The sequence below is a fragment of the Bombina bombina genome, chromosome 2 (genome assembly GCF_027579735.1).
Source record: "Bombina bombina isolate aBomBom1 chromosome 2, aBomBom1.pri, whole genome shotgun sequence".
In the NCBI taxonomy this organism is placed as follows: Eukaryota; Metazoa; Chordata; class Amphibia; order Anura; family Bombinatoridae; genus Bombina; species Bombina bombina.
In genome coordinates this window covers 1,243,585,501-1,243,610,000 of record NC_069500.1, presented here as the reverse complement: position 1 = coordinate 1,243,610,000, position 24,500 = coordinate 1,243,585,501, and the positions used below count along the sequence as shown (strand labels likewise).

Below are 24,500 nucleotides of genomic sequence, written 5' to 3'. Positions count from 1 at the left end.
AGGCCTCTCTTAAACTACAGCATTTCTTTAGTGCATTTGGGGATATGGCATTTCATTCTCCCTCTATGATTTATCCATAATAGTATCGTTTTTAGGGATCCTAATTTTATAGGCAACTGGAGATATTTTGTCAGTGATGACAAAAGGACCCTTCCATGATGGAAGAAATTTCTTCTCCTTAACCTGATCTCTTCCAAAGTTATAAAGATAAACTGTATCATTTATTTCATATTCCTTTTTGGACATTTTGAGATCATAATAGGTTTTAGTGGCAGTTGCGTACTTTTCTAAGTTCCTTTGAGCAAATGCAAAGGCATATTGCAGGTGCTTTCCTAGGTTCTCCACATATTGATGTGTATTGGCACCGTTAATCAAGTTTTGGTCTGATGTACGGTACAGTAGATGCTGAGGTAGAACCATTTTTCTACCAGTCATCAGTTTAAAAGCTACATCTTGGTAGCACTACTTAGAGTTGCTCTTAATGCCATTAGGACTAGGGGTAGTTTTACATCCCAGTCTTTACCCGTTTCACTCACAAACTTTTTGAGGATTTTCACAATGGACTGGTTGTAACGCTCTACACCACCACTTGAGGCAGCTCTATATGCAATATGGAGCTTTCTTTTAACCCCTAGTATTTTTTTACATTTTGGTGATCACTTCACTAGTGATGTGGGTTTCTCGATCGGATTTGATTCTTTGGGGCAGACCAAAACTGGAAAATACGTGGTTGATGAGCAATGCTACGCATGTTTCAGCACTATTGTTAGGTGCACTGATGCATGTCACTGTTAACATGTATTTGTTACCTCTTGATGACTTTGTTACTGGACCAATTAAATCAATTTGTATATCTGACCATGGCATTACCATCCCCCTTTTCTGCAATGGCGCTCTATGCGTTGGTGCAGTGGGTTGGAACTGTGGACAGATTAAACAACCTTGACAGTAAGTTTGAACATCTTTCGACATGTGTGGCCAAAAGGCGTAGTCACGCAATATTTCATATGTGAGTCTGGCACCACTATGGCCACATGTGGGAGCATCATGGGCATGTTGAAGCATGAGACCACTGAACTTGGTGGGTACTACCCATTGCTGGATGCCAGTTTTGGAGGTTCTAATTAACAACCATCCTGTAACTTGAATTGTGATCTGGACTTCATTAAGATTCTAAGATCTTTCTTGCCAATGCAATCATCTTTTGAGATGGAGTTGCTTTCAGAATCTTCTATGTGTTTATAGAGGATGCCTACAATGGGGTCTTCTTTTTGACTAGCAATCAGGTCCTCACTAGGAGAATCCTGACTCCATTGTACCAGGTTAGGCTCACTCTGTTGTTTAGCCTGGTTTCTGGTAATGGCTTCTACCTGAATTGCACCCATTAAGTAGTTGATATTAAGGAGTTCTCCAGTTATGGCTCCTTGTTTGACTAATGAATCTGCAAGATCATTGCCTTCCTTATCAGAACCTAGAACCCTGGAGTGACCCTTGGTCTTCTTCCAGTGTATGGTTAAATCATTGGATACCACCAGATTATCAATCTCGCAGAACAACTTGCCATGCTTGACTGGTTTGTTGTTACTTTTCTGCATGCCATTCCTTTTCCAAGTTAGCAGGTATTCAACAAAACTGTCATGCACATAATTTGAGGCAGTAATGATCACAAATTCGTGAATATTTTGTTCAATAGCCAATTCAATGGTTTTTAGAACAGCAGTGAGTTCTGCAACTTGACTGGATCTTGGTCCAATGTTGAAACCTACAGAAATATTAGGAATCCATTTGCCCAAGTTATACCAATGTGTCAGGGTTTTTTCCCTGCTTTGTTTGCCATGTGCTGCTGGCAGCCATTTTACTCACCTCTCTTCCTGACTATGGTGCATTGTGGAGGATGCTGCTCATTTCCTGCACTTCCTTTTATGGCCAGACTGGTGTGCATCATCCATGTGAGACAGGATGCAGTCTCAGAATTGTGATGTCATCACTTATTATTTAAAGGGCCTCTGTTCAGTATGCTTTGCCTTTGCGTTGTCTCAGACCTGTTTGTGAGAGTTCCTGTGTATTACCTGGCTGCCTGACGTCCTTCCTGGTTCCTGATTCCTCGCTTGTTCCTGACTCTGCTGTTTTCCTTGTTGCTGATTCCGGCTCGTCTGACTATTCGCTTTGGCTCCTGACTCGGCTCGTCTGACTACCTGCTCTGGTTATGACTCCTGGCTTGTTATTTGACTTGTGGACTTTTTATTATTTTTTGCTATTAATAAAGGTGTGATTATTTTTGCACTTCTCATCTCAGTCTGATTCCTGGCACCCTGACACAATGCCAGCGACTAGTCTGCGCTCATTATCAATAGTGGCATGGTAAGAACAACCATCAACATATACCCAAGGTAATGTTTGACAATGGTCCTCATTGTATATCTTATACGGGGAAAACAATTGTTCCTCCAGGAAATCTTCTTCTGATAATTCCTCCCCAGGATCATTAGCAGTACAGTCGTGGAGCTCAGCAAGCTCTTGTGCGACTGGATTCTTTTTATTCTGCTTGTAGCGAATTTCTAAAGGCCAGCCTTGTAAGGAAAGAGTCCACGCTGTTATGCGGCTATTAGACAAATTCCCATCTCTTATTCTCTCACTTTGCAAATATAGCAAAGACTGGTGGCCCATTTCTACAATAATTTTCTCGGCCTGTATATAGCTGCGGAAATTTTGTAGAGCCCATACAGTAGATAATAGGGCTTTTTCGCAATCGCTAAATTTTATTTCTACTGGGGATAGAGTTTTGCTCGCATAAGCAATGACTTTGTTTAAATTATCATGCTTTTTGGTATAAAACGGCACTCCTGCTTATACCTGTGTAACCTGTCTCTAAGTAGAAAGGTTTACCCCCTTCAGGGTACGCTAAGCAAGGTGCTTGAGTGAGTTTTCTCTTCAGCTCTTTGATGGCTGTCTCTTGAGACTCACTCCAGTGCCATTTCACCTCCTTCTTTAGAAGAAGTAGTAGTGGTTTAGCTAATTCTGCATAATTAGCAATGAATTTGTGAGAATAATTCGTCATACCCAGGAATGATCTCAATTCTTTTAAGTTAGTTGAGTTTTTAGAATTTACTATAGCTTCCACCTTTTTCTTCTGAGGATTTAGCTCTTCAGACATAACTTCATGTCCCAAGAAGCTTACACGAGTGCGGCACCATTGAGCTTTTTGTAGGGATAATTTGACACCTGCTCTTTTAAGTTGGCTGAGGACGTGTTTAAGCTCTGTGATGTGTTTTTCAAAGTCTGTGCTTTTGATTAAAACATTATCAACATATGATAAGGTCCCCCTTTCCAGTGCATCAGGCATAGCCTTATGCATGAACACAGCAAATTCATGTCCTGAATTTATGTATCCAAATGGAAGTCTCTAGAATGCATACTGGACCTTTTGGAATGAGAATGCCAGCTTATACTGGTCCTCCTCATGTACCTTATCCCTATGCACAATCAGTGGCAGTGAATATTCTGGATCCTTGCATCTGCGCTAGGCACTGTTCAATATATGGCACAGGCCAGCCAGACATGTATACTCGTTTGTTTAGCTGTCTTAAGTCAGCACACAAACGCCATTGTCCATTGGGCTTAAGAACACCTAGAATAGGATTGTTATAAGAGCTGTGCACCTGTCGAATAATAACCCTTTCTTCCAAGTTCCTTATGATTTCTACAAGAGAATCATATGAGGCTAAAGGAAGTCTGTATTGTTTAACAAAGACAGGTGGTACATTGGGATCTGTTTGGATTCTTGCAATGTGCAAGTCTGTAGTCCCACAGTCATAAGAATCCCTAGCAAAAATATCCTTGTACTCCATCAGGAGTTCCCATAGCTGTTGGCACTCATCACTGGAACAACCATTAGCTAAAGATATTTGCTCTTCGACTATTTGCTGAAATCCTGGAAAGATTTCAGGCTGTCCTATTTCATAGGCTTCTTCCAACCTAGAGGTGAGGACCCCTTGATTATAATTTACATTGCCCCCATGACTCTGGGTATTGGGGTATTCTTGTGCTTTGATTGGCTGATCAAACACCAGGGAGGCTACTTCAATTTTACAGATGCCTTCCTTTGAGCTGAAGGGATAAATAGACTGAATTGTAAATAGTCCCTCTGGCATAGATGCAAAGGATTGTTCTATTAATTGTTCTTCAGTTAAGTATCCTTCAGGTATTAGCCCAATTACATTATTTTGGAATCCAAAAGTGTAATAACTTAGCGCATATCCTATGGTAGTTCCCTTGGATAAGGTTACATCTTGTGGGGTCATGTTATGCACAATAACATGTATTGGAAGAGTTCCTATATTTACCATGGGAGTATGGGCCATTGTGATACCCAGATTTTGTATTCTATGGGTAAGAGGAATCTATCAGCCGCGGCAGGAATTATAACTCCTGCATATTCACAGCATATGGCATTTGCTGGTTTGATTTCAGGGCTGCGTTTTCATCCTGAAATACTTCAGGGTCCCCCTTTAACCTGCTCCAGAAGCAAGAGTTAATCAAGTCTATTTGTATAAAATGAAGCAAAAGACAAGGGGCACCACATAGTGTAATTTGTATCGACAATGGAATATAGTAGGTAAAAGAAACTACTCGCAAGGAGAGTTGCACCTTAAACGAATAAGATGCTCACAAGCAGGCTGACATTCAATACAGCAGTCAGTACGCTGGGGGTACCCGTTGGTATTACCCGTAGGATCTGGATCAGGATATTGCAGCGTCAGTCTTCACGAGCTGGAAGCCGGGTGTGGGAGCCGGATCTGCGGGATGTCATATCAGCTGGCCGTTCAGTGTGCAATGTTTGGGGTGGGCGGATTCTCCACGGAGCTCAAAACCGTCCTCGCGTTACCCTGCTCACTGTAGCGCTGCAGTGAGCAGGGTAACGCAAGGACGGTTTTGAGCTTCATGGAGGATCCGCCCACCCCAACATTGCACACTGAACAGCCAGCTGATATGACGTCCCGCAGATCCGGCTCCCACACCCGGCTTCCAGCTCGTGAAGACTGATGCTGCAATATCCTGATCCAGATCCTACGATAAAATACTAACGGGGACCCCCAGCGTACTGACTGCTATATTGAATGTCAGCCTGCTTGTGCGCATCTTATTCATTTAAGGTGCAACTCTCCTTGTGAGTAGTTTCTTTTACCTTCTATATTCCATTGTTGATACAAATTACACTATGTGGCGCCCCTTGTCTTTTGCTTCATTTTAGACACTCGAACCATTACACCGTGGGACACAAGTGGAGCTTGCCGAATATTCACGTATTTCATTTATTTATACTTGAGACTTTTCTCTTTTGAGACACACACAGTTATTTTGGGACCTATTTTTCACCATCATTTTTATAAACAAATTTTTGGGACACTATAATAATATTTTTTTGGAACATTTAATTATTTATTATTTTTTTGAATATTTTTGAATAATTTTTTCATATACTTGTTTATATGTTATTTTGAATATCACAGCAAAGTGTATAAGGTTGATTACCATAATAAGTGTACTATATTAATGAATATATATTTTTAGCTATATACAGTATATTTACACCATATTACCATATTATTATTTCTATATACGCGCATTTTCCTAGTTATTCCTTCAGGAATTACTTTTATATTAAGTCTATTTGTATGGCATATCGATGTAAGAGATCATTGACAATGTATATTTGATTATGGGGAGTATTTAAAACTGAAAACAGGTGTTTTGCTGATTTATTACCTATAGATATAGATAATAAGCACTTAGCTGTGATGTTATAGCTTTCAAACCTGTCATCCAGGCCATGGACACAGTGGTCTTGGGGAGAAAGATATTTAATCCCTTTAGGTTCAGCTATCTGCGCTAATAAGCCTTTGCTTATATAGCTAGCTTCCTGTTTTAAGTTCAATTTAGCATACTTGGTTTTCCTAAGGTCATGCACTTGTATAGGGATAAATAGATCCTTTTAACTCTCTCAATTCCTGCGAGGTATTGAGCGTGGCCTCCCCCCTTAGGGATTTTATGATCCCCCTTGTGGAGAGATATGGTTAATACATCGCCATCTAAGGAAATATTCGCTATCTTTCCAGGCAACATTTTAAAAGTATTACCATCAAAACCACTTAAAGGAGTCTGATCATCTATTTGTAAGATAGTGATTTCAGGTACAGAGTCATTCCTGAAATTAATTTATGTCGGGTGCGAGATATATCGGATTGCTCATAATTGATTGGCCTTTTTACTTGTGACCAAATTACATTATTTATGCAATCAATGATGGTGCTTAATCGCTTCAGGAGATCACTACCAATAATTAAACGATCAGTTGGCAGATCCACTATAATGACAGGGTGTTTTATGACCCTGTTCCCCAGCCTCACTTTTAACCATGCAGTACCGTAGACTTTTAGAGAGTCACCCCCAACACCTATTAGTGAACCATCAAATTTTTTATTTTAGGTTTGTGGGGTGTTAGCTCATTTAGCTGTGTGTAGTACCTGTGGGATAAAATAGTTGCCTGAGACCCAGTATCAATTAATCCCATGATAGGGTTGGAGACTGAATCCTGCAGCTCAGCTAATACATAATATCTCCCTGCAGTTTCTACCATTTCACACATAAAATTGGCATGATTACACACTTGTGGGCTTCGCCACGTGTTACCTGAATCCGCCGTGTTACCTGATGCAGAAGAAACTTATTTCTTACTATTCATGTCCTCTATAGTAGGGCTGATTGGGTTCTTGTGTACTGCATCTGTGGAAATAAGGTTAAGAGAATGCTGCAAAGGAAGAGATTTGTTAAAACTTTCAGGCCGAGGTTGCTCGTCATCACAGCTTAATCCGTCCGTTTCCGGTCTGTGGGGACACAACATGATTAGTACCATTATAGACATTTATCATTTCATTTGCTATATCTCTCCCCTCTCTTTCAGGTGATACTGCAGTATTTATGACTGTGCCTGTGGCCCACTGCTGGCCACTGGCTGTACCCCTAAAAAAGGATTGTTAGGTTGCTGAGCCGTAAAAGCTTGACTCATATTAGTAAATAGTGTATATAATTGACTAACTTGTGTGCTGAGTTGGCCCACTTGAATGGACAAGCTATCTTTACCCATGGATCGATTTTTTGATATCCCAGAGTATTGATTCCTGGGTCCTTGGGACCCCTCAGAATCATAGCTGTTTCTCCTATCTTGACGTGGTTGTCTTTGCGGTTCAACTTGTTCAGCGTTAGTATTTTGGGGAGCACTATTTACTTGGGCTGTCTGGTTACCCTGAGAGTATTTTCGCCACTTATTGTATCTACCTTTGCGGGGATACCAATTATTTTGTGGGCGTTCACTTATTTGGGGATAATTATTTACCTGGGTATGACCCCCAATTTGGGTATAATCTCTCTGCGTCTCAGCCTGTGTTGGGTGAGGGGCAGAGTTAAAACTTGGGGATGGCCTGTTTTCTTGGGCCACCTCTGCATAGGTTTTCTTTTTAGACTCCAAATTGAGGGGGCTTGGTAACACCCTAGTTCTCCCACAATTTTGGGGCTGGATTTTGGTTCCCTTTTAACCCCCTGTTCACCAGACTGCTGAATAGAGTATATCTTTGTACTCACTTTGATCAGATTAAAGGGACACTGTACCCAAAAAATTTCTTTCGTGATTCAGATTGAGCATGACATTTTAAGCAACTTTCTAATTTACTCCTATTATCAAATTTTCTTCATTCTCTTGGTATCTTTATTTGAAATTAAATGCAAGAATGTAAGTTTAGATGCCGGCCCATTTTTGGTGAACAACCTGGGTTGTCCTTGCTGATTGGTGGATAAATCCATCCACCAATAAAAAAGTGCTGTCCAGAGTACTGAAACAAAAAAAAAAGCTTAGATGCCTTCTTTTTCAAATAATGATAGCAAGAGAATGAAGAAAATGTGATAATAGGAGTAAATTAGAAAGTTGCTTAAAATCGCATGCTCTTTCTGAATTACAAAAGAAAAAATTTGGTTACAGTGTCCCTTTAACTTTGATGGGCGCGGGTAATGCTTCGAAGAATAGATTCACAAATTCTGGGCATTCAAATAGGGGATAATCTTCAGCCATACTGTACGCATTTTTCAGTACAGAAAGGAATTCTGTAGGGCTTTCATTTGCACTACATTTTAAACCGCATACAGCTATTTTTGCTGCAGTTTTAGTGCAATATTGCCCAAATTCTTTTCTGCACTGCCGTTTTGTCTCATTCCAGGAATTAATATTCATATCCTTTAGTGAAGCAAAGAATTTGTGATATTTACCTTCAAATACCCAGGGCAGAAATTCAATTTTTGACTGCTCACTTGTAACAGTCATTATAGATAAAGCATTTTCAAAGGTCTCTAAGTGGCCAATTAAAGAGTTGGTTCCCTTGTTGGAGAACTAAGGTACTGCATTTTAAGAAGGTAATTATTATGTTAGGGGTGTCATACAGGGAGTGCAGAATTATTAGGCAAATGAGTATTTTGACCACATCATCCTCTTTATGCATGTTGTCTTACTCCAAGCTGTATAGGCTCGAAAGCCTACTACCAATTAAGCATATTAGGTGATGTGCATCTCTGTAATGAGAAGGGGTGTGGTCTAATGACATCAACACCCTATATCAGGTGTGCATAATTATTAGGCAACTTCCTTTCCTTTGGCAAAATGGGTCAAAAGAAGGACTTGACAGGCTCAGAAAAGTCAAAAATAGTGAGATATCTTGCAGAGGGATGCAGCACTCTTAAAATTGCAAAGCTTCTGAAGCGTGATCATCGAACAATCAAGCGTTTCATTCAAAATAGTCAAAAAGGTTGCAAGAAGCGTGTGGAAAAACCAAGGCGCAAAATAACTGCCCATGAACTGAGAAAAGTCAAGCGTGCAGTTGCCAAGATGCCACTTGCCACCAGTTTGGCCATATTTCAGAGCTGCAACATCACTGGAGTGCCCAAAAGCACAAGGTGTGCAATACTCAGAGACATGGCCAAGGTAAGAAAGGCTGAAACAAGACCACCACTGAACAAGACACACAAGCTGAAACGTCAAGACTGGGCCAAGAAATATCTCAAGACTGATTTTTCTAAGGTTTTATGGACTGATGAAATGAGAGTCTTGAGGGGCCAGATGGATGGGCCCGTGGCTGGATTGGTAAAGGGCAGAGAGCTCCAGTCCGACTCAGACGCCAGCAAGGTGGAGGTGGAGTACTGGTTTGGGCTGGTATCATCAAAGATGAGCTTGTGGGGCCTTTTCGGGTTGAGGATGGAGTCAAGCTCAACTCCCAGTCCTACTGCCAGTTTCTGGAAGACACCTTCTTCAAGCAGTGGTACAGGAAGAAGTCTGCATCCTTCAAGAAAAACATGATTTTCATGCAGGACAATGCTCCATCACACGCGTCCAAGTACTCCACAGCGTGGCTGGCAAGAAAGAGTATAAAAGAAGAAAATCTAATGACATGGCCTCCTTGTTCACCTGATCTGAACCCCATTGAGAACCTGTGGTCCATCATCAAATGTGAGATTTACAAGGAGGGAAAACAGAACACCTCTCTGAACAGTGTCTGGGAGGCTGTGGTTGCTGCTGCACGTAATGTTGATGGTGAACAGATCAAAACACTGACAGAATCCATGGATGGCAGGCTTTTGAGTGTCCTTGCAAAGAAAGGTGGCTATATTGGTCACTGATTTGTTTTTGTTTTGTTTTTGAATGTCAGAAATGTATATTTGTGAATGTTGAGATGTTATATTGGTTTCACTGGTAAAAATAAATAATTGAAATGGGTATATATTTGTTTTTTGTTAGGTTGCCTAATAATTATGCACAGTAATAGTCACCTGCACACACAGATATCCCCCTAAAATAGCTAAAACTAAAAACAAACTAAAAACTACTTCCAAAACTATTCAGCTTTGATATTAATGAGTTTTTTGGGTTCATTGAGAACATGGTTGTTGTTCAATAATAAAATGAATCCTCAAAAATACAACTTGCCTAATAATTCTGCACTCCCTGTATACCTTATTAGATGTATCTCGGGATTTCCTAGGAGTCTTATTTCTGGGGCTGGAGTATCTCTTATCTGCCCTATTACTATGGGGAGACCCCCTACGTACATTAGTACTACGTGGGCTATTTAGAAATTGCATGCTCTATCAGAATCATGAAAGAAAAAAATTGTGTTTAGTGTCCCTTTAATTTTGAAATATGAAAAATTAATAACATTTTTTTTTATAAATTTTATACATTTTTCAATTTTTTTTTTATATATATATATTTTCTTTTTCAATAATGATTTCTAATATGTCAGTATATGGCCGGGTTATAATACAATATATTTAATAATTATTATTTAAAATAAAACCCCAATAAAATGCATATACAAAACCATAAAATTAATATAAATTCCTAAGTTCTTTTTTATTAGTTAAAATTTATAGACACATTGAATTATATTTATAGAGAATCAGACAGGAATCAATACTGTACAAGTTTAAATTGTTATAATATGCTATGCAAAGATCATAAAAGTTACCTTATTTATTAACCTTATTCACAATTGAATTGCACTAAAATGCCACAATGGGATACCAATATATAAGCCACTAACATTCAGACTGGTACAATTAAGTTATTTAACCCAGAAATTATTCTAATACAATTCTAATTAGAACACCAGAAGTATATATATTCTTAATGTAAACAGTCAGTTTAAATGCCAATTTATCTATGCTGAAATAAGTTCTTAATTACCTACAGTTAAGACAAATTCTAAAATATATTTATATATTTGCAAAGATAAATTACTTAGCATACAAAAGGCAAGCTTAAAACTATACAGGACTATGAATACGAGTCTAAAATACAAATATGCTCTTTAAATCTATCAGTTGTAATTTAACTGCAGCGACAATGTATAGATTTGTTTTAAATATTACCTATATTTAGCAACCTCATATACTTTACCAGGTACCCAATTAATATTTCAACTTCCAGAATTTCTCATCAAGTCCAATTCACCTCAGAAAAACAAAAGAAGTATTTTGCAATGTGGATAAGAAAAGGTAGCCCAATTTTGCTTATAGTGACTACGTTCCAGGCAGCAATTATCAGTCACAAGTTAGCAGGAAAAAGACCAGCCCAGAGTATCTCCATGCTTGGAGTCAAATCATGTGATCTAACCCCACCCCTTTTTGTTCTGTACCATCATGGTGAATTGGTAAGGCCCTTCATTGGTTCCCTGGCAATGCATGGTTACTAGGGAAACACATCTTTGTTAACAGTCAAATCTTTTGACTGTAATTCTCGCATCACAACCCCGGGGGCAACATGACAAACAAACAGCTTAATTTAATTGTTCCTATGCAGTAAAAACATTGCTTTAAAAATGTTTGTTTAAAATGCTATACTTTCTTATATTAATAAGTTACATTTTAAAATACACATGGGTCACACAGTATCACTTTCTCTGATCATTCCAAGACCAGACATAAGCATATTTGTAATAATCATATTAATAAGCAATTTATACTGCTAATTATTATCTTAAAATCCATTTAAAAATAGCATTTGGTTATTTCCTTTTATTCATATGAAACCACAGCATATTTCATATTCAGTACACCTCTTATTGGGACAACCACACTTGTATTTGTTATATGCCTGGAAAATAAAGAAATAGATTATTAAAATTGGCCATATTAAATCCTTAAAACATCCTATGTTTTTTTTAAAAAAATACATAGGTTAATACATGTTGAAATCTGGATTATTAGGTTTTCAGCTTTCCATATTATCCTTCTTAGGCATAGACAATCTCCCATATTCATGTGTTCATATTTAATATCATACAAATAGACAATCTCATATACATTAAAATATATATTTTCCTACAATACTGAGGTATATTTTACTTGAAATCTAAATACAAGTTGTATTTTAACAGTGTATTTTGAGAGTCACAATGTAGACGTGTTTCTTTGTTAGCCAGCATAGATGTGGATTCAACAGACAGGGACACATGGCTGGGCAAGATGTATATGGAGCTCAACAGGGGATCATTTAACAGGTAGTTGGTAAAAGCTACAATTCCTTGAAGATGTTTGTAGATTCAGCCATTTCCCCAGACAAACCGACTATTCTCCACAGGGGCCTGTGAGTTAATTTCTTATCTTGGGCAGGAAAACGCCATATATGGATCTACACATCTGAAGGTTCCAAAATGCTAATATTTACCTTGAAATGGTTCACTGGTTTTATCTTATATAAAGCTTTAAACCTTTTGTTCTTCCTTAAAGGGCCATTATACACTCATTTTTTCTTTGCATAAATGTGTTGTAGATGATCTATTTATAAAGCCCATAAAGTTTTTTTTTTTTTTTAAAAATGTATAGTTTTGCTTATTTTTAAATAACATTGCTCTGATTTTCAGACTCCTAACCAAGCCCCAAAGTTTTATTTGAATACCGTCAGCTACCTTCTCCAGCTTGCTCCTGTTTGTGTAAAGGGTCTTTTCATATGCAAAAGAAGGGGGAGGGGGGGTAGTGTCTTATTTTCCACTTGCAGTGGGCTTTCCAACTACCTTTTCAACAGAGCTAAACTGAAAGCTTCTAAGTAAGTTTTTAAACCATTTTATACTGGATTTTTATATCAGTATCTGTGAATCTTATTCTTTATAGTATTGTCTATTACATGCAGTTATATGAAAATGAGTGTATACTGTCCCTTTAATGTAACTTTGACTACATTTCTTTTGATGAATGAGAGAGTGGCGGGGGGGGTTATACAGCCAAACATCATTTTGGCATAGAGGGCTGCAATCTACAGTAAATAAACTGATGCAACTAGTTTCATATGTAATTAATCCTTTGATCTTAACAACCATATACAGTATATATATTAATAATACTTGGATACCCTGACAAATGTAAGCTCAGGAGTGCACATGTTTCTGGAGCACTATATGGAAGCCGTTATATTATGTTATCCATTTGCAAGAGCACTAGATGGCAGCACTATTTCCTGCCATATAGTTCTCCAAACCCCTACCTAGGTATCTCTTCAACACAAATTTGATAGTAGAAGTAAATTGTAAACTTTTTTTTTTAAAATGGTATGATCTGTCTGAATCAGAAAATAGTTTCATATCCCTTTAAAGACTAGGTGGCTCAGAACATGCATGTTTGTATAAGACCCAATTATAGGAAACGAATGGTCTTATGTCTGTAGCTCTGCTGTGAATATTGTTATGTAGATAGTATTTACACATTTGTCAAATCACACAGATTTGCAGCTAAACTTGACTACTCAAGTGAAATCATTATAGAACCATCTCACAGCTACATAAGCATTTCAAACATACATTGAGGCGAAGCTGCAAGATTAACTTTATACATATAAAAATAACTGAAAGGTGACAATGTGAAAAAAATATCTTTATTTAGTTGGCATTTACCAAGCAGATGCAGATGGCAAATGGACTTTTCAGATCCCAACACTCAGAAACAATCACACAATGGTAATAATTTAGCTCTGAGTCTTTATATGCTGTTTTTTGTTATTTGGTTTATAGCATGCAAGAGTGTCTTTAAAGGGCCAGTAAACTTACAAAATAATGTTATATAATTCTGCACATAGTGCAGAATTATATAACATTATCTTAGTGGCAGCTTTCTAATTCAAATAGATTGCGAGATTTTTTATTCCAAAGTTGTAGTTAACTCCAGGCTCTACTAAGCGGGTCTTGTTTTTCAAAAGCACTTTGCTAAGATAATGTTATATAATTCTGTACTTTACTGGCCCTTTAACAGCCATGCCCTTAACCCACTACATGATTATTGAAGGCCGTGTATTGAAAGCACATATCTTTAAATATAAATAGTTCATGCAGCTTATTAAGTCTTCATTAATTGTTTTACCATTTCTTCAAAATCCGTTTGTGTTTTTTTATTTAGTTCTAGAACTAAACTAGCAGCTGCCCTAGCAAGAAGTCGGATTAAGTATGATGCTCCTGCCATTGAATATATTTTACCAGAAGCAGTACGGAAACAAGAAAAGAGAGCTTCAACTATACCACTTTATGCTTGGATCAATACCGCCAAAACAAAGTAATGTCAAATGCTTCAATATGTGATCATATAGGATTTCTTTAGTCCATCACAATATTGGAAACCTTTTGCTGTATATGGTTGTAGTCCTTGCTAGGATAAAATATACACTAGTAGTGTCATAGCTAGCAAGTCATTAACATTTAATTAGGATCTCTTTTTTATTTGTTAAATGTTAAACTTGATGATATACGCTTTTTTGCAATATTACTATGTTCCCAATAAGGTTATGAAAAACAACACAAAGTGTTAAAAAAACACTCTCTAGTCTATACCAGGCAAGTTGGCCTTGTCCTGGGCTGCCAGACTGTGCCCCAGCCTCTTGGTACCTGGTAGAAAAGCAAAATGTGGGAAGCTTCTAGAGTGTAATACATTTTAAATATGACCCTCTTTGAGAAATAACAAATAAAAATGACTTCAATGTCACTGCAGATATATTTAATTTGATTCTTATCTTTGACAGTGACGCAGAGGTGTTTAATACCCTGAAAACTGAAGGCTTCACAAAAGTAAAATCACCCTCAAATTTGGAAGGCCTTACGTATGTTGCTGACCAGCATTGTCATGATTTGATTGTATTTCCTCCTCATCTTAAAGATGACCTCAGCAACCTGGAGCTTTTCATTAATCACAAACTTGTATTGCAGGTAAGAAAAATGTCTTCTTTAACTGAAATTCCACCTTTAAAAAGGAGGCTTACAGGAAAGCCTGACTGTAGGCTAGGATTAGCATGAGAGAACAGTAGGATTCAGATCTGGAGCAACTAAAAACCCTTTATTGTATAAATAAACACTAAATAGTAGTTATACCAAAGAGACACTTTTTTTCTTCTTCTAATCCAGCCCAGGCTTTTGTTTAGATCTTAGCAAACACACGGTGTCTGTTCTCTAATGGAAGATTACTCAATGAATCAACCACCCTTTGTGTGGAAAAAAAAGTGTTTCTGCAAATTACTTCTGAACCTAGCTTGAGTAGAAACCACTGGGTAGTGCATTCTTAGCTTAAAGTGCCGTAAAACAGGTTGAGATCTGTGCATATCCTAAAAGGGCTAATTAAGTAAAAATAGATTGCATAAAAAAGGTTTAAATTACTGGGAAGTATTTTAAAATAATTTCTTTCCTATGGCATGGAGAGTCCACAACATCATTCCAATTACTAGTGGGAGATTCCAGCTCCTGATCAGCAGGAGGAGGCAAAGAGCACTCCAGCAAAGCTGTTAAGTGTAACTTCCCTTACCCATAATCCCCAGTCATTCTCTTTGCCTCTGTCAATGGAGGATGTGCGAAGACTGTGTCTGAAGATATTTAATCCTTTTATGGGTACTCTTCCCTGCAACATGGTCAGTTTGTGACCGAAATGTCGGGGTTTTTTTTGTTTTGTTTTTATTTTCACATATTTTATTCTATCTACTCCAACAAAATCACATAGGAAATTCACAGCACTCAACTTAATGAAGTTTTAAAAAGCCTATATTCACATACAATTTGCTATATATTTATATGACTCTATATACTCTAGAAGATCATAATTTATATTAGAATATTTATTTAAATAATAAGATTTATCCAGGACATTAAAATGGCTGATTACTGGCCAGTGAACTACTATAGACACAGCTGGAACTGCACTCCAATAATATATTTATAATTCTCACATATAGATTGCAGATTCATACACAAGAAAACAAGGTATAATAAAATATATACTGTATATATAATTATATAAATAATCCGAAAACAAAAAGTGGAGAGAGACACAATATGGTAGTGTTTAAACTCCATTAAAAGAAAAACAAAATAATGCTTTAAAGAACATTTATTTTCATGCAGACAAAATTATTGGATATCTGGTGGGTAAGTCATAGAAATGTTTGGAAAATCTAGTTACAGCATGTAGTTGTTTCTTAGATGTAACATTCAGAGACACATTTAATGGACTTTCCATTTTTTGTTAGGATCATTTTAGGCAGTAATATGCAATAATGTGGGTGATGACCATTATTAATACTGAGCACAGCTTCTAGTGAGGCTGTCATAAATGTGAGGTTGTCATAAATGTGAAGTTGAGAGTAAGTAAATATATAAAATACATGTAGCCAATTGTCATATAAGTAAAAGGGAGGCCTTTAATATACCCAAGTAGTTATCATATATTTCTTATATGTGCCTTTTTATAGTAGGTCTCAAAGTAATATTGTGCAGTGCCAGTAAGATCTCCAATGCATAGCAATGCCCTTCTTGTTGTTCAGTGTGATGTCTCACTAATAAAGGATATTGATATACATCTGGTGGTGCTGCTGTCTTTCACATATTGCATTTATCTGGGATCTGTGCAGGGTCCTGACAGCGTGCGCCTGGATACTGGCAGTAAGTGCTGTGCTATTTTCTATGATTGATACTGCCCTGCAAACAAGGATTGGGGTCTATCTGTGTCCACGTCAATCTAGTAAGAGTAGTGGTGGCTTTTAGCAGTTAGAAGTCGTCAAGGTGGCTTTGCTTTACTTCTAACATTTTTGCTACCCCTTTGCAGAAAGCCAGGGTTGGTTACTCTATTCTTTCTTTTTACTACAGGTCCCTGACAGTACTTGAAGTACCGGTCGCACCTCAGTAGCTGTTATCTATCCTGCAGCTGGATCCACAGGTAAGTGCTTTTGCCTTCTAGGTACTGAAGGTTGGCACTTTTGAGGTTAACCCTCAAGTGGATATCTTGGGACTCAGTTATCCTTCTATGGTTAAGGGTAATTTCAGGGGCACCTTTATTGGCATGCATGCAGACGTCAGGCACTTTATTTATGATACATTTTGAGACTTAAGGGTTAATGCAGACTACTTTCTTTTTTCCCTTAATTAACTTGACTAGATCTTCAGGCTGTTTCACATGGAGGGTCCTGCTGCAGTTTGAGGGCCTATAGGAAGCTTTTTCCCCACAAATCTGGTTCCTAAGGGCAGGTAGGGCCACAGCAGAGCTGTGGCAAGGTGCTGAAGTCGTTTTAACTGGTTGTTAGCTTGCTATTGATCCGGTTTGGGCATTAAGGGGTTAATCGTTTTTCTTGCTAGCTGTGCAATCTTACCAATGCTTTAGGTACATACTGTGAAAATTTCAAAAAGTTTGCTGAATTTTTCACTGTTTAGGAAAATTGTGTGCCTTTTTTATCTCTTAAAGGCACAGTAACTTTTTTTGCAAAGTGTGTTTTTACTTGATTGAAGTGATTTCTAAGCCTGTTTGTCTTACTACTAGTCTGTTAAACATGTCTGACACTAAGGAAAATCCCAATGTGTTTAGAAGCCATGGTGGAACCCCCTCTCAGAATGTGTCCCACTTGTACTGATATGTCTATACACTATAAAGAACATATTGTTGCACTTAAAAATGTGGCCCAAGATGATTCTCAGACAGAAGGTAATGAGGTTAGCCCGTTAACCTCTCCCCAAGTGTCACAACCAGTTACGCCCGCTCAAGCGACGCCTAGCACCTCTAGTGCGTCTAACTCATTTACCTTGCAAGATTTGGCGGCAGTTATGGATAATACCCTCTCAGTGTTTTTATCTAAACTGCCTGTGTTACCTGCAAAGCATGATAGCTCTGTTTTAAGAACAGATTCTGAGCATTCTGACGCTTTGGTAGCCGTATCCGATATACACTCACAACGCTCTGAAATGGGGGCGAGGGATGTGCCGTCTGAGGGAGAAATTTCCGATTCGGGAAAGGTTGCTCCTCAGACAGACTCAGATACGTTGGCTTTTAAATTTAAACTAGAACACCTCCGCTTATTGCTCAGGGAGGTATTAGTTACTCTGGATGACTGCGACCCTTTGGTGGTTCCAGAGAAATTGTGTAAAATGGACAAGTACCTAGAAGTTCCTGTTTACACTGATGTGTTCCCGGTCCCTAAGAGGATTGTGGATATAATAACTAGGGAGTGGGATAGACCAGGTATTCCGTTTGTTCCCCCTCCTGTTTTTAAGAAAATGTTCCCCATATCTGACTCCACACGGGACTCATGGCAGACGGTCCCTAAGGTGGAGGGGGCTGTTTCTTCACTTGCTAAACGCACAACCATACCAATTGAGGACAGTTGTGCTTTTAAAGACCCTATGGATAAAAAATTAGAGGGTTTACTTAAGAAAATTTTTGTTCAACAAGGTTTTCTTCTCCAACCTATAGCGTGCATTGTTCCTGTAACTACTGCAGCTGCTTTCTGGTTCGAGGCGCTGGAAGATGCGCTCCAGACGGAGACCTCATATGAGGACATTATGGACAGAATTAAGGCTCTTAAGCTGGCTAATTCTTTTATCACAGATGCCGCTTTCCAACTAGCTAAGTTAGCGGCAAAGAATTCAGGTTTCGCCATTCTGGCGCGTAGGGCGCTATGGCTAAATTCCTGGTCGGCCGATGTGTCGTCAAAATCCAAACTACTGAATATCCCTTTCAAAGGAAAGACCCTTTTCGGGCCTGAATTGAAAGAGATTATCTCAGAAATAACTGGGGGAAAAGGCCATGCTCTCCCTCAGGACAAGTCCTTTAAGACAAAGAATAAACAAAATAATTTTCGTTCCTTTCGAAATTTCAGGAACGGTCTCGCTTCATCCTCCCCTGCTGCAAAGCAAGAGGGTAACACTTCACAACCCAGGGCAGCCTGGAAACCTTACCAGGGCTGGAACAAGGGTAAACAGGCCAAGAAGCCTGCAGCTGCCTCCAAGACAGCATGATGGGGTAGCCCCAGATCCGGGACCGGATCTAGTAGGGGGCAGACTCTCTCTCTTCGCTCAGGCCTGGGCAAGAGATGTACACGATCCCTGGGCCTTAGAGATTGTATCCCAGGGGTATCTTTTAGAATTCAAGGACTCCCCTCCAAGGGGAAGGTTCCATATTTCTCGTCTGTCTACAGACATGACAAAGAAAGAGGCGTTCTTACGCTGTGTAGAAGACCTACATACAATAGGAGTGATCCACCCAGTTCCATTTGCGGAACAAGGGCTGGGGTTTTACTCAAACCTGTTTGTGGTTCCCAAAAAAGAAGGAACTTTCAGACCAATCCTGGATCTCAAAATTCTAAACAAATTCCTCAGAGTCCCATCATTCAAGATGGAGACCATTCGGACAATCTTACCAATAATCCAGGAGGGTCAATATATGACTACCGTGGATCTAAAGGATGCGTATCTGCACATTCCTATCCACAAAGATCATCACCAGCTTCTCAGGTTCGCCTTTCTGGAGCATTATCAGTTTGTGGCTCTTCCTTTCGGGTTGGCCACTGCTCCCAGAATTTTCACAAAGGTGCTAGGGTCCCTCCTGGCGGTTCTAAGACCGCGGGGCATAGCAGTGGCGCCTTACCTAGACGACATCTTAATTCAGGCGTCGACTTTCCAAAGGGCCAAGTCTCACATGGAGATTGTATTGGCCTTTCTGAGGTCTCACGGGTGGAAGGTGAACATCAAAAAGAGTTCTCTCTCCCCCCTCACAAGAGTTCCATTCCTAGGAACCCTAATAGACTCTGTAGAAATTAAAATATTTCTGACGGAGGTCAGAAAGTTAAAACTCTTAACTACCTGCCAAGCTCCATTCCTCGGCCGCCTGTAGCTCAGTGCATGGAGACAATCGGACTAATGGTAGTGGCAATGGACATAGTCCCTTTTGCACGGATACACCTCAGACCACTGCAACTATGCATGCTCAAACAGTGGAATGGGGATTATGCAGATTTGTCTCCTCAAATACAGTTGGACCAGGGGACCAGAGATTCTCTTCTCTGGTGGTTGTCTCAGGATCACCTGTCTCAGGGAATGTGTTTCCGCAGACCAGAGTGGATCATTGTAACGACCGACGCCAGTCTGTTGGGCTGGGGTGCAGTCTGGGACTCCCTGAAAGCTCAGGGCTTATGGTCTCGGGAAGAAGCTCTTCTCCCTATAAACATTCTGGAACTGAGGGTGATATTCAACGCTCTTCAGGCATGGCCTCAGCTAACTGCGGCCAAATCCATCAGATTTCAGTCAGACAACATCACGACTGTAGCTTACATCAACCATCAAGGGGGAACAAGGAGTTCCCTAGCAATGATGGAAGTAACCAAAATAATCAGGTGGGCGGAGGACCACTCTTGCCACCTCTCAGCAATTCACATCCCAGGAGTAGACAACTGGGAGGCGGATTTTCTAAGTCGTCAGACTTTTCATCCGGGGGAGTGGGAACTCCACCCGGAGGTATTTGCCCAGCTGACTCAGCTTTGGGGCACTCCAGAATTGGATCTGATGGCATCCCGTCAGAATGCCAAACTTCCTCTTTATGGGTCCAGGTCCCGGGATCCGCAGGCGGTGTTGATTGATGCTCTAGCAGCGCCTTGGTCCTTCAATCTGGCCTATGTGTTTCCACCGTTTCCTCTCCTTCCTCGTCTGGTTGCCAGAATCAAGCAGGAGAGGGTGTCGGTGATTCTAATAGCGCCTGCGTGGCCATTCCAGCGCAGCTGGTAGGGGGCAGATTAAGATTTTTCAAAGAAATTTGGGTCAAATCGATTCACAGTCTTTGGATTCAGAACATTGTTTCACAAGGGTACAGAATAGGTTTCAAGGTAAGGCCACCTGCAAGAAAATTTTTTCTTTCTCGCATTCCAATAAATCCAGTGAAGGCTCAGGCATTTCTGAAATGTGTTTCAGATCTAGAGTTGGCTGGAGTAATTGTGCCAGTTCCAGTTCTGGAACAGGGGCTGGGGTTTTACTCAAATCTATTCATTGTACCAAAGAAGGAGAATTCCTTCAGACCAGTTCTGGATTTAAAAATATTGAATCGTTATGTAAGGATACCAACATTCAAAATGGTAACTATAAGGACTATTCTGCCTTTTGTTCAGCAAGGGCATTATATGTCCACAATAGATTTGCAGGATGCATATCTGCATATTCTGATTCATCCAGATCACTTTCAGTTTCTGAGATTCTCTTTTCTAGACAAGCATTACCAATTTGTGGCTCTGCCGTTAGGCCTAGCAACGGCTACGAGGATTTTTTCAAAAGTTCTCGGTGCCCTTCTATCTGTAATCAGAGAACAGCGTATTGTGGTATTTCCTTATTTGGACGATATCTTGGTACTTGCTCAGTCTTCACATTTAGCAGAATCTCATACGAATCAACTTGTGTCGTTTCTTCAAGAACATGGTTGGAGGATCAATTTACCAAAGAGTTCATTGATTCCTCAGACAAGGGTAACCTTTTTAGGTTTCCAAATAGATTCAGTGTCCATGACTTTGTCTCTGACGGACAAGAGACGTCTGAAATTGATTTCAGCCTGTCGAAACCTTCGGTTTCAATCATTCCCTTCGGTAGCCTTATGCATGGAAATTCTAGGTCTTATGACTGCTGCATCGGACGCGATCCCCTTTGCTCGTTTTCACATGCAACCTCTTCAGCTCTGTATGCTGAACCAGTGGTGCAGGGATTATACAAAGATATCACAGTTAATATCTTTAAATCAGATTGTACGACACTCTCTGACGTGGTGGACAGATCACCATCGTTTAATTCAAGGTGCTTCTTTTGTTCTTCCAACTTGGACTGTGATCTCAACAGATGCGAGTCTGACAGGTTGGGGAGCGGTATGGGGGTCTCTGACAGCGCAGGGGGTTTGGAAATCTCAGGAGGCGAGATTACCAATCAACATTTTGGAACTCCGTTCGATTTTCAGAGCTCTTCAGTCGTGGCCTCTTCTGAAGAGAGAATCGTTCATTTGTTTTCAGACGGACAATGTCACCACCGTGGCATATATCAATCATCAAGGGGGGACTCACAGTCCTCTGGCTATGAAAGAAGTATCTCGAATACTTGTTTGGGCGGAATCCAGCTCCTGTCTAATTTCTGCGGTTCACATCCCAGGTATAGACAATTGGGAAGCGGATTATCTCAGTCGCCAGACGTTGCATCCGGGCGAATGGTCTCTTCACCCAGAGGTATTTCTTCAGATTGTTCAAATCTGGGGTCTTCCAGAAATAGATCTGATGGCTTCTCATCTAAACAAGAAACTTCCCAGGTATCTGTTCAGATCCAGGGATCCTCAGGCGGAGGCAGTGGATGCATTATCGCTTCCTTGGAAGTATCACCCTGCCTATATCTTTCCGACTCTAGTTCTTCTTCCAAGAGTGATTTCCAAGATTCTAAAGGAGCGTTCGTTTGTACTGCTGGTGGCTCCAGCATGGCCTCACAGGTTTTGGTATGCGGATCTTGTTCGGGTGGCCAGTTGCCAACCTTGGACTCTTCCGTTAAGACCAGACCTTCTATCTCAAGGCCCATTTTTCCATCAGGATCTCAAATCATTAAATTTGAAGGTATGGAGATTGAACGCTTGATTCTTAGTCATAGAGGTTTATCTGACTCCGTAATTAATACTATGTTACAGGCTCGTAAATCTGTGTCTCGGAAGATTTATTATCGAGTCTGGAAGACTTACATTTCTTGGTGTTCTTCTCATCAATTTTCCTGGCATTCTTTTAGAATTCCTAGAATTTTACAGTTTCTTCAGGATGGTCTGGATAAAGGTTTGTCTGCCAGTTCCTTGAAAGGACAAATTTCTGCTCTTTCTGTGCTGTTTCACAGAAAGATTGCTAATCTTCCTGATATTCATTGTTTTGTACAGGCTTTGGTTCGTATCAAACCTGTCATTAAGTCAATTTCTCCTCCTTGGAGTTTGAATTTGGTTCTGGGAGCTCTACAAGCTCCTCCTTTTGAACCTATGCATTCTCTAGATATTAAATTACTTTCTTGGAAAGTTTTGTTTCTTTTGGCCATCTCTTCTGCTAGAAGAGTTTCTGAGTTATCTGCTCTTTCTTGTGAATCTCCTTTTCTGATTTTTCATCAGGATAAGGCAGTGTTGCGGACTTCATTTAAATTTTTACCTAAGGTTGTAAATTCTAACAACATTAGTAGAGAGATTGTGGTTCCTTCATTATGTCCTAATCCTAAGAATTCTAAGGAAAGATCATTACATTCTTTGGATGTAGTAAGAGCTTTGAAATATTATGTTGAAGCTACTAAGGATTTCCGAAAGACTTCTAGTCTATTTGTTATCTTTTCTGGTTCTTGGAAAGGTCAGAAGGCCTCTGCCATTTCTTTGGCGTCTTGGTTAAAGTCTTTGATTCATCATGCTTATGTTGAGTCGGGTAGAACTCCGCCTCAAAGGATTACAGCTCATTCAACTAGGTCAGTTTCTACTTCCTGGGCATTTAGGAATGAAGCTTCGGTTGATCAGATTTGCAAAGCAGCAACCTGGTCTTCTTTGCATACTTTTACTAAATTCTACCATTTTGATGTGTTTTCTTCTTCTGAAGCAGTTTTTGGTAGAAAAGTACTTCAGGCAGCTGTTTCAGTTTGATTCTTCTGCTTATAATTTCAGTTTTTTTCATTATAAGATTTAAACTTTTTTTGGGGTGTGGATTATTTTTCAGCGGAATTTTATCCCTCCCTCTCTAGTGACTTTTGCGTGGAAGTTCCACATCTTGGGTATTTATTATCCCATACGTCACTAGCTCATGGACTCTTGCTAATTACATGAAAGAAAACATAATTTATGTAAGAACTTACCTGATAAATTAATTTCTTTCATATTAGCAAGAGTCCATGAGACCCACCCTTTTTTTGTGGTGATTTTGATTTTGATTTTTTTGTATAAAGCACAACTATTCCAATTCCTTATTTTTTTATGCTTTCGCACTTTTTTTCTTATCACCCCACTTCTTGGCTATTTGTTAAACTGATTTGTGGGTGGGGTGAGGGGTGTATTTATAGGCATTTTGAGGTTTGGGAAACTTTGCCCCTCCTGGTAGGAATGTATATCCCATACGTCACTAGCTTATGGACTCTTGCTAATATGAAATAAATTAATTTATCAGGTAAGTTCTTACATAAATTATGTTTTCCCTCTAGGCACACTGAGCAACGGGTCCACGTCTGGATTCCCGCATCACACTTAGGGAGACTTCCCTAAGTGTCATAATTTTCATAAATAAAAAGAAACTTACGCCTGGGGTTTTGCTGTTTCGCTCGTTCAGAGAGGGATTACCTGGTATTTCGGGGCTGGACTGTACTGTTAAGTCAGGATCAGACTGATATGCTTCAGGAAAGTTCTTCTCTGTGAAAAGCAAATGTTGAGCAAAAAGAGGCTGCGTCTTGGGTGGTAACAAGCCATAGAACAAGCTATTATGCTATTGTTCGTTCCCAGGTTGAGCGCTTCTCTCTTTTTATTTATGCAAATTATGACACTTAGGGAAGTCTCCCTAAGTGTGATGCAGGAATCAAGAAGTGGACCCGTTGTTCAGTGTGCCTAGAGGGATATGGCTGCACCTCACTGACGAGGCTCACAATAGGCCGAAACATACGCCT

At 39.5% G+C, this 24,500-nt stretch overlaps 1 protein-coding gene across 1 annotated transcript in view; it reads left to right on the top strand.

Annotated features, from left to right (window-relative positions):
- Nucleotides 1-24,500, top strand: part of NSUN7 (NOP2/Sun RNA methyltransferase family member 7) — a 340,200-nt gene that overhangs the window by 80,906 nt on the left and 234,794 nt on the right. The window contains exons 4-5 of the mRNA XM_053704032.1: nt 13,984-14,136; nt 14,600-14,783. Of these exons, the coding sequence (XP_053560007.1) occupies nt 13,984-14,136; nt 14,600-14,783 (337 nt within the window). The remainder of the gene's footprint in view (nt 1-13,983; nt 14,137-14,599; nt 14,784-24,500) is intronic.